At 39.7% G+C, this 13,149-nt stretch overlaps 2 protein-coding genes across 2 annotated transcripts; both read right to left on the bottom strand.

Moving 5' to 3' along the window:
- Window positions 1-1,208: 1,208 nt before the first annotated feature.
- irf6 (interferon regulatory factor 6) lies at window positions 1,209-6,123 on the bottom strand. Its single transcript, XM_020642087.3, has 8 exons — window positions 5,866-6,123; window positions 5,352-5,530; window positions 4,546-4,741; window positions 4,370-4,468; window positions 3,952-4,272; window positions 2,656-3,048; window positions 2,407-2,525; window positions 1,209-2,135 (listed from the first exon to the last, which is right to left on the bottom strand). The coding sequence occupies exons 2-8, from the start codon at window positions 5,523-5,525 to the stop codon at window positions 1,905-1,907; spliced, it is 1,533 nt and encodes a 510-aa protein (XP_020497743.1). The 5' UTR covers window positions 5,526-5,530; window positions 5,866-6,123; the 3' UTR covers window positions 1,209-1,904.
- A 1,491-nt stretch (window positions 6,124-7,614) lies between these two features.
- Window positions 7,615-10,363, bottom strand: guca1ab.2 (guanylate cyclase activator 1Ab.2). The gene is made up of 4 exons (XM_020642104.2): window positions 9,761-10,363; window positions 8,820-8,969; window positions 8,473-8,563; window positions 7,615-8,358 (listed from the first exon to the last, which is right to left on the bottom strand). The coding sequence occupies exons 1-4, from the start codon at window positions 9,956-9,958 to the stop codon at window positions 8,228-8,230; spliced, it is 570 nt and encodes a 189-aa protein (XP_020497760.1). The 5' UTR covers window positions 9,959-10,363; the 3' UTR covers window positions 7,615-8,227.
- Window positions 10,364-13,149: the final 2,786 nt, after the last annotated feature.

The following is a 13,149-nucleotide window of genomic DNA, read 5'->3' on the forward strand; positions in this document are numbered from 1 at the left end:
GGCGGAATCACAGCGCCAAACATTAACCCCAAGAAATTCTTTACTGATGTAATGGGTTTACAGAACGACTATATTTAGCCCAAAGGATCTCACAGGAGAGTCATAAAAAAATAATTATTTTTGATAAGTTAAGAGCATGTTTAAGGCTAAGCTCATTCATAACAAGCTACACAAATCACAGAAGTCCTGTTCATTGAGCTTTTGGGAATAATCTTTCTTAACATCCATTTATCAATTGGAACAAGACTTTAAAATCTGAATGATCAATATCAACTGAATTCAGTGGCAGTTCTAGACCACTTTTCCTGAGGGGGCCAAACTGGGGCCAGTTGTTTTGTCAGAGGGGAACATTAAACCCAGGTGAAAAATAGACAAAGATGATCACTTCAAAAAAAAAATATTATGCCAAATAATAGCACACATCATTAAATACCATGATTTATATTTGTTTCAGTAACAGAATTTAATATTAGATTGTTAGTCCGGTTGTTGAGTCAAATATTAGGGGGTTCTTCCTTTTGGAGTGGTGGCCACATGGGGGGACCAAGCTCAGTGTTACAGGGGTACTGGCCCCTGTTGGCCCCTGCTTAAAACCGCCCATGAACGAATGATGGTATTTAAGTGAACTACAATCCTAAAGAAAAGTATAAAATGATATGCCATGAATGACACAACATTCAAATTAGAGTAACACGTTAATACAGAATGAGCACTTTGACTTTTCACACTTAAAATAACATACAAGAATTATTTCCACAACTCTCATTCATTTTAATAAAGTATCATTGTCCTACTTTTAGTTTTGAATTAGTATCAACTAAACATAAATGAGTATTTCTAAGAGTAATGCTGTTTCATATATAGAATAAATGTGTTTTTGATTTAAAGATCAGTAAATGTGACATGGATATATTTGACAGTTATTGTTAGAGAGTCTTTCCAACCACATAGCTCATCATAGTGTACAGTACACAGCGTTAACTCATCCCAGAGCTGCTGCTGCTGAGCTGAACCACTGGAGGTCAGCAATGCTGCATGAGCATGTTCAGGAGGTGCAGCGTTGCACTTAACTCACCAATCATTTAACTTGTGGTTACAAATGAGTCAACTGGAGCAGAAACATCAACATACAAAGTATGACACACTAAATTCAACTTCAGAAAGCATTGTGAGAGGACTGTGGGGGTAAGAAGAGAGCTCACAAGATCCCGTGTTATTCTGTTGTTTTTATTGATAAAATAAAGAGTACAAATGATAAATGCACTTAGATTTAAACAGGAATAAAACATGATTCAGCAACTCAAAGTGCAGTGGCAATCTGTATTAAAACGGACCCATAACGGCTGAATGTTGTTTTGTTAAATGTCTGTCTGGAAAACATAAATGGCTAAAATCAAAGACATGAATAAAAAATGTCCTAGAGAAAAAAAGAGAAAGACAACAACTCAAGACTAAACTGTAGACAAAGAGTAGGTCACTAACGAATGCCATGACAATGCAACAATCCTCACTTGAATTCATATTTGCTACATTAGACAAACCCTATGCTGGATGTGTTGCTACAAAACATTTCACAAGGTCAAAAGAGAAGTTTCTGTTCTGTTTCTTGACTCTAGCAAGGTTGGATAATCACAGACCAACTGTGTTACTCATTAACTTTGCTAAATGTTCCCCTGCAGCAAGCAGGACTTTGGCCCATGCAGTCACCCATCTGTCTATGGTGCCTGCACACATAATGTGTCTAATACAGGCTTTAAAAAACATCACAGTACTACAGAGAAGCTGAAAAACACAGGAACCCTACAGCATACTGTGTACACTTTTAAACTGGTTATACATAAGTACTTCTTTGCTAACAGTATATAACTCTCAGTATATCACATGGTGGTTCACAATGTGCTGCTTCACTGTGCCTGCAAAGCCTGGACGATGTTGAGGCCCGGGCCGGGGGGCAGCGCCCAGCCATCCTGGCCCTGGTGGGTTTGCAGCAGGCAGTAAAGCTGCTTCAGGTGGGTCACTATGTTGTCTTTGATATCTGGGATTGAAATCTGCAGGCGGACACTGCCGCTGTCAAAGGATCGTGTGTTGTCTCCAGAAAACATCTCGCTTATCATCCGGGCCACGACAGGTATCACCTGCAGACCAGACCAAGTGTGACTCACTCATTCATATACTTTAAAAAACTCACATTGGATTACAGCTGCTTGCTTTAAAATTATACCAACATTTATGGAGAAAAAAATGGATCTGCTGCAATGTTTTTTCACAACATTATTTCCATATTGCTATTTAGTTTGAGTTAAAGTGACATGTCTGGACCTGTTATATACGAGCCTTTAGAATCCCTTAATGACTGCAAAGACTCATTGTTTCTTTCAAACTCCTGCTTAAAGATTAATTTCTCACCTGAACCATGATGAGTTTCCTCTCCCTGGGCCTCCCATCAGGCCACTCCTCTCCAAAACACAGGTCAATTTCAAAGTTAGGGGGGGTTGATGTCAGGCCACGCTGGTGGGCTATCACCCCTGCACACCATACAAACACATTTATTAGAATTCTTTCTAAGAGAGAGAGAAACATTGACAACAAACTAAAAGCCTTGAGACCATAGTGTATATAAAAAAAATTTTTCATTCAAATAAAAGTCCTACTTACCACTGAGGAAGGACTCCAGACAGAAGAGTTTGACCTTCCTCTGACGCTCTATGAGGTTTGGTGCAGCTGGATTTGGAGCACAGGGGCCACACCAGTACACTTTACACTGGCAGAGACGGATTGCGTAGATATCGTGTCCGCTGACCTCCAGGATGAGGCCTCTGTCCATCACATCCAACAGGCGGTTGGTGAAGATCCTCTGCTTGTCGTTGGTGATGTGCTCTGTGGTGGGGAAGCGCAGCTGCTCCAGGTTCACGGGTCCAAACAGCTCCTCCTGGTTCATCATGGGGCCCAGGTCCCCATAGAAGAGCCTGCAGCCCTGAGGGTTACTGACGTTGGCTGTGGGACACATCTCCTTCCCTCTGTACAGGAAGTTGACCTCCAGGTCTGTCACTGGAACGGAGACAGGTGTAGACAAGTGTTAAAAATCATGGTAGACATAAAGCTAATGTTTCAACAAAATCATTTGTTACTTTGAAGTGATTTTTACATTATTACTGGTGTAGTGGCACTCCGTCTCTTTCTTCGTCCTCTGTACCACTTTTTGGAGTCAACTCACAGTATTTGCAACGCGAGCGAAAAGACAGGACAGCTTTCCTTCGTTTTAAAAGGTTTACTGAAAAAACTTTAAAATAAAATACAGGTTTAACAAACGGTCTAACGCACGGTCAAAAAACTGTGTAGCTTCCATCAATATTGGACTCCAAACTGCTTACGTCACATCCGTCACAACTTTAACTACGCAGTGCTGTCATAACATAAACATCCAAAAACATCAACAATAACCTTTTTATCATTTATAAATGACTAAATTATGCCTTTAAAACAATTTTAAACGTTATGAATTTACATGAAATTACTGTTATTAGATTTTAATCATTTTTAACTAGATATTTAGTATTAATCAATAATTTGCATATTGGCTCTTACAACTGGCATAGCAATAGTCTTAAAAACGTGTTACTGTAGTTGCTCTTTAGAAGTCTCGATAACTGTCTGTTTGTCTCTCTCTCTCTCTTACTCAATCAATACGTTTAATGCCAAATGGCTGAAGACCTATGACTCTATTTCTGCTTGAGGTTTCTGCCGGTCAAAAGGAAGTTTTCCATGCTGCTGTTACCAATTGCTGGCTCATTGGTGGATGAATGTTCTGTCACTGTAAATAGTCATTTAAAAGGTGAAATGCTGTATGCTGCTGTATAAGGGAACTGTTGTTATCACTTGACACGATATAAATGTATCTTGGTTGATGTGTGGGGCAGTCACTTCAACAGAAGCAGAAGAAGTGTAACTTACTTGGGAGAGAACTTATCCAGGTTTCAGGAGAGGCAAACAGGGCATCAGGCAGAGGAGGGGGCTGCATGGAGTGATCGGGCAGAGGGGTAGGGGGCATGTCGTTGAGGGGGGTGGGTTCCATCTCCACATCTGCAGGCTCTTCTTTCGGCCAGATTTTCCTTGGTTCTTCTTTAGGCCAAATTTTGCCAGGCTCCTCCTTAGGCCAGATTTTGACAGGCTCCTCTTTGGTCCAGCCTTGGTTTGAAGGGGAACAGCTGGGGGGCTGCATGGAGGACTCTGAGCCCATAGGAGACCACATAATGAGAGGAGAAGGACTGGTGCCTAAACGTGGAAAAAAAAAAGAAGAGGAGATTATTGTGTTAAAGAACACACAGTAACTGAACATGTAAATATGATGAACGTATGAGGAGTCATTTACCATTTGATGGGTATGGTGGGAGGGACTCTGGTGTATCTGGAACATCCTCCTCACCACCATCTTCATCATGTGGGGTCCAAGAACCAGCGTCTGAAGAGCCTGTTGAAAAAAAAGAAAGTTTCAGAACTGTAAATCTGAATAAATGAAGTCCATCACATGTAAGCAGCTCTAATCACCTTGGTTGCTGAGCGGCTGTGGGATGTCGCAGACATCATATATCTTCAGAGGATTCATGGGAACCTCTTTGGTGCCATCATAGACCAGGTTGAATTCTCGGCTTTTGTTCAGTGCACATCGTAGCTGAGCTTTCCACTTGGCTGGATCGGGTTCATCAACCCCCTCCTGGAACTTCCCGGTCTCCACAGCCCATGCCTGGAGGAACATTTTAACAAAACGCAGGTATCAATGTCACAGTCCTGCTTGAGCTTTTTTTCTTCACAAAATCCCAAATTTCTATTTGATTTTTCTTTCTAAATTTACTTTTGTAGAACATCTGTCAATAATTGTCCAAGAAAATAAAATGCTATGTTATAGTCACATTTAGATGTGCAAAGAGACGAGGTCATGAAGTCCAGAATGCATGTCTGGGCTGCCCAAAGGCTTGTGTAAATCAGTGTACTTCTTGTGATGAAAGATACAAAAGAAAACTCAAAGTACTTGGTCTTTATCGATTCTCTGATTTTATTTTTTAATTTTCAAAATCCAAAACAAAAAACGCCAACCAGAATTTACATTTTTAGACACTTCAAATCCATTATTACCCCTTTAGTTCCTCTTGAAGCTTTAAGAGTAAATGTAACCCAATGGTTTGGACCAAACTTTCTGAATTCTAGAAACCAGAGGGGCCTCATACAAGTCTCTGCAAACACATATGGGGCCAACATTCTGACCTGTGCAGCACAGCAATGATTTGCAAATTAATTCTCAAGGTAAGAAACTCACAGTCTGTAATATGTTGTTCTCTGTGAGGTAGAGTGCTCACCTTAAAGATGGTGTCTTCGTCTTCGTGCTGTGGGGTGTGTCTCGTCGCGTGTTTCCACGGGATCCTGAAGCGCATGGCCTCGCGGTCAATCCACACCAGACCCGGGTATCTCGCGCTGTCCACCTGAGCCACCAGCCAGGGCTTCAGCCGGACACGTCGAGGGGTGACAGACATCCCGACTGAAGGAAAAAACACAAACCAGTCAGTCCGCATCCCATTAAGAACTCTGAATCATTTCAACTGCCACAAACTTTTCCTCACGACTCCGAGACAAACAAAAGCTGCTGCTGCCGTGTTCTCCTAAATCCTGCACGTCCGGATTTTCCAAACATGTCCACACCTTGACTTTGTCTTTCACTTGTTTGTTTATCTTATAGCTTACAGAACATGCCGTGTAGCTTATGTAAGAACACCAAATGGACTGTTCAAATGCGATACTTGAAGTAGGCTACAAAACCCGATAACTCAAACTAACCAAGCAAACATCATACTTAATCAATTACGAGAAACATACCTGCGGAGGACCAGGAAGTAGGACTGGTCTTTTCCTCGTCGACCTGCTGACTAACAGCTGGGAATAAAACCCGTCTGTTTCCTCTAAAAAACCCGCCAAAGCACTACTGCAAACTTTGTCCGACCAACCTTCGCCGATTTATGAACTCTGAGAGCGGCGTGTGAGCAAAACAAACGGACAAATGTTACTGTCGGATTTGTCTTTGGAGCTGATGTTGTTCCCTCGACTGGGCTCTTCCCCCCCTCTCCTCACCGAAACTCAGGTACAACGTGACGTCACGCCGGTGACACACCTTTTCTGAGCAGCTGGAGGACAGCTTTGCAAAGAGCACGTGGGCAGGTCCCCTTCTTTTTTCAGGATTGTTGAGAGCTGACCTGTATCTCATGAGTCTGACACAGAAATCATTATGAACCATAACTCATATGAAATCATTATAACCTTTGACCTGCATATGTGGCCTTTGTTGAATTGTTGCTATAGCCTGAAACATGTTTATTGTGCTTTGTTTATTAATACTGACAGCACATCGATTTAATCTAATGTCATCCAGGCTGATATTTATTTTACAGCACACATAGAAATACATTTTATTTATTTATTTAGGCCTAAACTGAAATAACTAATCATCATTTTACAAGACGGCTTTGAAGATTTGCCCTTTATTAAAATAGGCTAACAAAAATAAAACATTTTGCACCCTGCATTCTTTATTCTTGTTGTTTGTAAAAATTGATAGGACTACTGTATACTTTTAAGGGATTCTTTAATTTAGGACTGGAAACCCCTCCCCTCCTATTGTAGACCATGTGTCTCATACATCAACTGGGAGTTTCCAGAAGAAGGGAACAAATTATTTTCTTTGAAGTGGCACAAGACTAGTACACTCATAATAATAACGATGATCCGATCGCTAATAGTCGCCCAAACAGGATGACAACAACAAACCACTCCCTGAAACTACTCATGTTTTCAGAGAGTGTGTCTGCTTTGAGGAGCGTTGCCTTTGCTTTTCTTGGTTTCAGTATAGTAAACATAATGAGCCTGTTGCCATCTATGCCATGTGTGAGAAATGCTAACTATGCCTTTTGCATTTTCAGATTAGGATCGATGGCTGTACGGGTCTAAAGTGTTCATGGGTGTGTTGCATTGTTTTGGGTCCAAGTAAATTCTTTAAGCTGCCAGCTTCTTTTAGCATCAGAAAGGATCTGAGGGCTGGAGGTGAGACCATGACTTTTAAGGGGTCACATGATGATCAAAGGGAACCAACAAAATTCATCTTCTTATTACACAAAGTTAGTTTTGTTTCTGACACTAGTGTTTTATCTTCTTTTGGTAAAATGGGCACTCAGGCTTCAGTCAACTTAAAAAATTGAAGATGAAAAGAAAAAGTCCCATATTGTCAGCATCAAAGCTATGACCTGTTATGATGTAAAAGGTTTCATAGTAGTTTCATGCTTTAACCAACAGATCATGACGGGATCCTTACAACGTGTAGCTCTTGGGAAAATGTCGCACCATGTGCTGTCTAATGTTGTGGAGTAAGATCGGCACAATATTTGAAAGCACTCGTCAGATTTGCAGAAATGCGCATTTACATTTTTCAAATAACCTGCTTGTTTTTATGCACAAAAGAATTGAAGGGCAACTTAATGGAAAATCCAAACATCTACTTCATGATGTTGTCCCTGTGCAGTCCTGAAGGAAGACTTCTGATGAAGCTGGAATCAGCTTACTAAATAAGAAACTTACATGATTTTGGTAAAGTTTTTGTTAGAGTTTATTCCAAAATATTAATTCCAGCTTATAATCAGTAAAGCTGAAGACATGAACACCCACTTCACTTCAGATGTATACATTACGTTGGACAAAAGTGTCTGCCAAATGAGACTGGGACCCTTCACAGTGTAAAGCAGCCCCAGTTTGAGCTGCATTGAATCTGTTAGTATAAAAATCTTTTGCTGCAGAGGCAAGCAAAAGATATATAATTTTCATTGGGCCAGGCTACTGTACAGCATATAAAATACTATAGAATAGTCAAATAGCATGCAAATTAAGGCACTTAATGTATGTACAATAGACATAAATAATGAGGTCTTTCATTTCAGCAACAGAAGATGAACACGGATACAGTAAGAAAATAAAATGCAGTACATACTTCAGTATTTGAGGAAGAGAGAAAGTCTTGTTTGCTCGTAGTATAAAAACAATGAACAGTTCGATTTTGCTGTACTTTTCTATGAGCCACAGACTACTGCACATCCCTTTGTCCTGATGTTGATTTGTGGCTCATCCTCAACCCACATCCAATCCTTCAGCTGTGGCACAGTTTAATATACTTCAAGGTCCATTAGGATGGGAATTATTATTTGTTTCCTCTTATCTCTCCTTGAATTTTTTGGACGATATGTGAGAGGTCCAAACTCTCTGTCAGAGTCCTCAGCAGCATCTCGTCCTGCTGGACCCCTTCCATGAACTCTTCATAGGAAAGTTCACCTGGAAAACACACAAACACGCTGAATTCAACTTTTGATCGCTCTTTGATTCTTAATCTCCTTTAAGTTTCCCCCTACCTATGCCACATCCCCTCTTCTCTTCCTGAACTCTTACCATCTCCATTGATGTCGATCTTGTCAAAAACCATGTTGGTAAAATCCTCCGCTGACATCTCATTGGGGATTCCACTGATTGCACGGATTGACTGAACATGACACAAAACAAAAAGGAATGAAAAAGTTGTATTTATGTGTAAGTTGTTGCTCTATCTTATCCTGCCAGTAGGGGTCAGCTAAGTTTCAACAATCAACGCCTTGCATAACCACAGCCCTCCTCGTAGCCTGAGGTGGGGGTTTCTGTATTTCAGTCAGACATAAGTGGGCTTACTTAGCAGGTCCAGGACAGTGTTAGTCACTAAGCTCTAAGTGGAGTTTAACGGGACATGAGGAGGACCTACACACCTTAATGATGAGAAGCAGCTCATCACGGTCAATGCATCCACTCCCATCTATATCATACAGTTTGAAGTACCAGCGGAGCTTCTTCTGCACGCCTCCTTTCAGCACCAGGCTCAGAGCGGCTACATACTCCATGAAATCAATGAAGCCATCCTGCAGAAAAAGAGGCATTGTCATTCATTCAAGACGAATTCCTGCATCACTGAAACTCATGCTGAAAACAGGTGAATCATGGAATTAAGACATTATAAAATAATACAGTCACAAGAAGAAGATTGATTTCCAGTGAGTGAATCTGCTTCACTGTGTGTGTAAAAAGTGGTCGGACGTGTCTTTTTTCAGGTTGTGGGTCAGCTGGGTAAGCAGTGTCTGAGGGATAAGCCCCCTCACTAATAGAATAAGTTACTCGCAAACAGATCTCTATTAGCAGAAATAACGTGGACTATATCCTCTCAAGAAAAAAACACAAACACACAATGAAGAAACTACAGGCACAGCTTGGGAAATTTAGACCAAATCTGAACAATTGTCTTTGCTTTGATGGAGATAAAAATTGAAGTAACTGGTTTTAAAAAAGTACATAGAAACATTTAATTAGACATGTTTTTTACAGATCTGGTTCACTAATGAATGTGGGGATTATAATCTCATTTCCAATCATAGTAAAAATACCTTTATAGACATATAGATATATTATAATTAGGACTAAGGATATTTATATCAAAAGCTATTTAGCTGCATAATAAACTTATCGCAATGTGGATCAGACCATCCTTACCCTTTTTTTTTGCAGAGGATTAAAACATTTAAAAATGTGACTTTCAATGCCATGCAGATAAGACACAAAACAACTATGATGTGTACACTTAGAAATACACCTTCACTGATGTAGTGACATTAGAATAAGAGTTTCTACCCTGCTGTAGAAATACAAATCATCTTACATCATTCAGGTCAAATGTTGTGAACATAGTCTTGACATAGTTGTTTGATACATCTGACAGGTTCCTCAGGCCAAAGAATTGCTTGAACTCGTAAAAAGTGAGAAGTCCAGATGGGCATTCTGTCATGAACTTTCTGTACCACTGGTGACTCTCGGCGGCTTGTAGTTCCTCCACAGACGACCCATTGCTGTTTCCCATAGAGCTTTTTCAAAATAGAGATAAACAAATTCCAGTAAAAACCATAACCAGTATGTGCTGAATCCAGCAAGCATCCATTCATGGCATGACTGAAAACAGTTTGTCAGCAGCAGTAATCAGTGTATGTGTCAGCCAATCATCTCGTTGAGTGCCTGTCAAAGGCTCAGGAGCTGTAATCCACTTTGGCCTCCAGCAAAGATTTAACTAATTAAAGAGAGATAGGAGTCATATGTGATGGATGACACCAGCTTTAACTAATAAAGTAAACTCTGCAACGCAAAGATAATACATTATTACTCAACTATGTTATCATGCAACCATATGACCAAAACATGTTTCATACTAGTCTTAATGTTCCCTACTTTTTCAATGAATACTCAATTTTTTTAAATTCTAAAAGTAAGAAAGTATTCAGCAGCGAGTGAGCATAGCAAGCATTTGGAATAAACATATTTTGAAGTGAGAGTTCAATAGAAAAACACTAATTTTAGGTTTTCTATAAATGGATATATTAGTGCTGTTTCCTGCATCTCTTTGTTCCTGCTTGTTAAGCATTTATTTGTAAATGCATTAATAGTAGGTTTTTTTAAAATCAAGACCATATATACTGTGTATAATAACCTACTTTATGTTTCCCTGCGTTCTCTCTTCTGTTCTTATATAAACATGACTATGAGTCTTGAGTCATGCAAGCAGCTCTGTGAAGCCTTACTGATGCTAACATCATGCTAACACGTTTGCAAAAATACTACCTTGTGGATGTTGTTTTAAATATTGTGTTAGAACTCTAGTTTACTCGTTTTTTCTAATCAGCATTAAAGTAGTGATGTGGTTTAAAGCAACTCAGAGAGTCCTGCAGAGTGGAAGTTTTGGGTCAGTCACTCCTCTGGTATTGAACTGAATTGTCATGAACTGGAGTTCAGTGACACCTGGGGAAGAAGGAGGTAAACCCAAATATACATAAGGAAGAGGGCCAACAATAACATGTAGCACTGTCCTGTTATTATGACTCTCACATTGAAAGGGGATATCTATTATTGCAGCTCTCTGCAGTAAACATCACATAATATTTGACAACATCCACAAAGCTCCTTTGCTTAAGTCATGTCACTGTAGTCGTCAGTCTTCTCTCAGCTTACCCCAGTTTCACTGCCGGACTGGCTGTCACTGAGTGTAGACCGTCTTAAAGCTCCCTCATCTGCTGTCGCCGCCACTGCAGGGGCTGCTGGAAGACAGAACGGTAACAAGCCACAGTGTGAGGAATTACTGAAAAGGTATAAGGTAAAGTGTTATGTAGCAGGTTCTTAAATAACAGACTTATTGTGCAGTAATGATCATTGTGGTTTCTATAAGTTTGAGATGTCTTCTTCCACCATTGAATGAAATTGAATGCTTATCTGTTTGCTTTCTTTCTCGTCCTTAAGTTAACTGCAATACATTAACCAAAAGTCGGTTTTTCATCTGCAGTAAAATGTAAAATGTGTGCAAAAAAATATTTGAAAACATGTTTGCAGCTCACAGAGAGAAATAGAAGGAATATTAACACTAAATAACGAAAATGTATTAGCACACATCAACATGAAATGTTATTATAGCCAATAAATAATTGTCTATTCTGAGTACAAACAAAGTTCATTGTGAAGAAAAGGCAGTTTAATAAAGATTATTTTATGCTGCATCAAAGTGCCTCAGACTTTTAGTTGAGCATTTTCTTCATATTGAACTTTGTTTGTTATCAGGACAGTCATTTATTTATTAGCTATTTGACCTCTATCCCCTTTCCTTGAATAGCACCTGATTCCTCTACATTTTTAGACTCGTTTGAACTTTTTTTCTGAGATATGTTATTATCTTTAAAAAGATAGTGAGACATAAATGACATCTTCACAAAAATAAAAACAATAAAAGAGACACAGGCCCACACAAAAACCTTATTTTTACTGTTTTATGTTGGGTTTTTTCTACTGAAGAAAAATTACTGACAGAAATGAAAAATATCGGACAATGACAGATGAGTGATCGTCTTACACGCATTCCTTTGCGGCATAAATCTTCTTCAGATTTCATCATTCCATCTCCATTTAAAGCCATAACTCATCAAAATGAAACCCAGAATATTTTTGGTCGTCATTTGAGTCTTTATTTCCTTTGACTTTGGAGTCTGTATGATGTCATGTTATGTTGTATAGTCATCCTGGATTTTGCTAATGAACACGCCCTGGCCTGTTTGCTGTGTGGCTACATTTACATGGAAACAAAAGAAAGAATTTAATCCGAGGAAAATGTGAAAACATGATGTACAGTTCAAGGTTTCATTGATAGAGCAGAGCTAGTGTGTTAGCTGTGAAGCAGGTAAAGAGTTAAAGGCTCTAACTGGCACATACTTCACATTTCAGCAGCTTCAGTAATCAGAATGAATTCCTACCAAGGACAGAGGAACTGGATGGACAAGTCTGGGTTGTCTGCAGGACGGCTGAGGTTTAGGTGGGACAGATAAACGTTGAATCAGACAGAAACATTGTGACTGTAGCCAAGAGGAAAGGAAAAAGCCTGACTGGTTTTCTGAACAGGATGAGTAATTACTAAAGACAATCCCCCCCCCCCCCCCCCCCCCATGTATGGAGGCTGTAGTCCTTCAAGCGGACAAAAAAATAAAATAAAAAAAGCCCAAAAATAAACCTTTAAAAAAATACACGTTTCCTTTAGAAATGTCATAGTGGGAGTATTAAGTAGAAGGAAAGTAAACTGCTCAATACTCTACCATGATACTTTGTTACTGTCCATCAGTGTAAAGCAGTGTGTCATCTGTAAATAAAAACTCTGGTCTGCGAGGAGGTGAGGTTCACATATAGATATGGAGTAGATGCTATGGCTCAGTCCACTCTGAGATTTAGAGGATTCTTGATCCTCTTTAGACACGGCTCACTACATCCACCTTTCCATTTATCCTCCTTACACAGGTCACATGCTCCTTCATCCTTAGGTAAATAATACCATTGAGGAAACTGTGTCCCACTGTCAAATGCTTTTACAACCTCCCCTCAGGCAGAGGACTTTTATTACAAATACTCCTCCATATTTAGTCTGTTTTATATCTCTATGTCGGAACAGTTCCAGATGGAAGTCCTGTTCACACCATGAAACGAATGACAGTGTTTAAACACTTAGTAACATCTATACATCAAACTACC

This window comes from Labrus bergylta, chromosome 5 (assembly GCF_963930695.1).
Source record: "Labrus bergylta chromosome 5, fLabBer1.1, whole genome shotgun sequence".
NCBI lineage: Eukaryota > Metazoa > Chordata > Actinopteri > Labriformes > Labridae > Labrus > Labrus bergylta.

Bases quoted from the DNA above. Each gene is read 5' to 3' on its own strand.
- guca1ab.2 (XM_020642104.2), bottom strand. From the start codon at position 9,958: ATGGGAAACAGCAATGGGTCGTCTGTGGAGGAACTACAAGCCGCCGAG. The intron at 8,564-8,819 runs GTGTGTAGGTCC...TGTCATGTTCAG, and splicing joins AGCTGCTTCTCATCATTAAG to TCAATCCGTGCAATCAGTGG. The intron at 8,359-8,472 runs GTAAGAGTTCAG...TGTGTTTTCCAG, and splicing joins GATCGACATCAATGGAGATG to GTGAACTTTCCTATGAAGAG.
- irf6 (XM_020642087.3), bottom strand. From the start codon at position 5,525: ATGTCTGTCACCCCTCGACGTGTCCGGCTGAAGCCCTGGCTGGTGGCT. The intron at 3,049-3,951 runs GTAAGTTACACT...TCTCCGTTCCAG, and splicing joins CTGGATAAGTTCTCTCCCAA to TGACAGACCTGGAGGTCAAC. The intron at 2,526-2,655 runs GTAAGTAGGACT...TATGGTGTGCAG, and splicing joins TCTGGAGTCCTTCCTCAGTG to GGGTGATAGCCCACCAGCGT.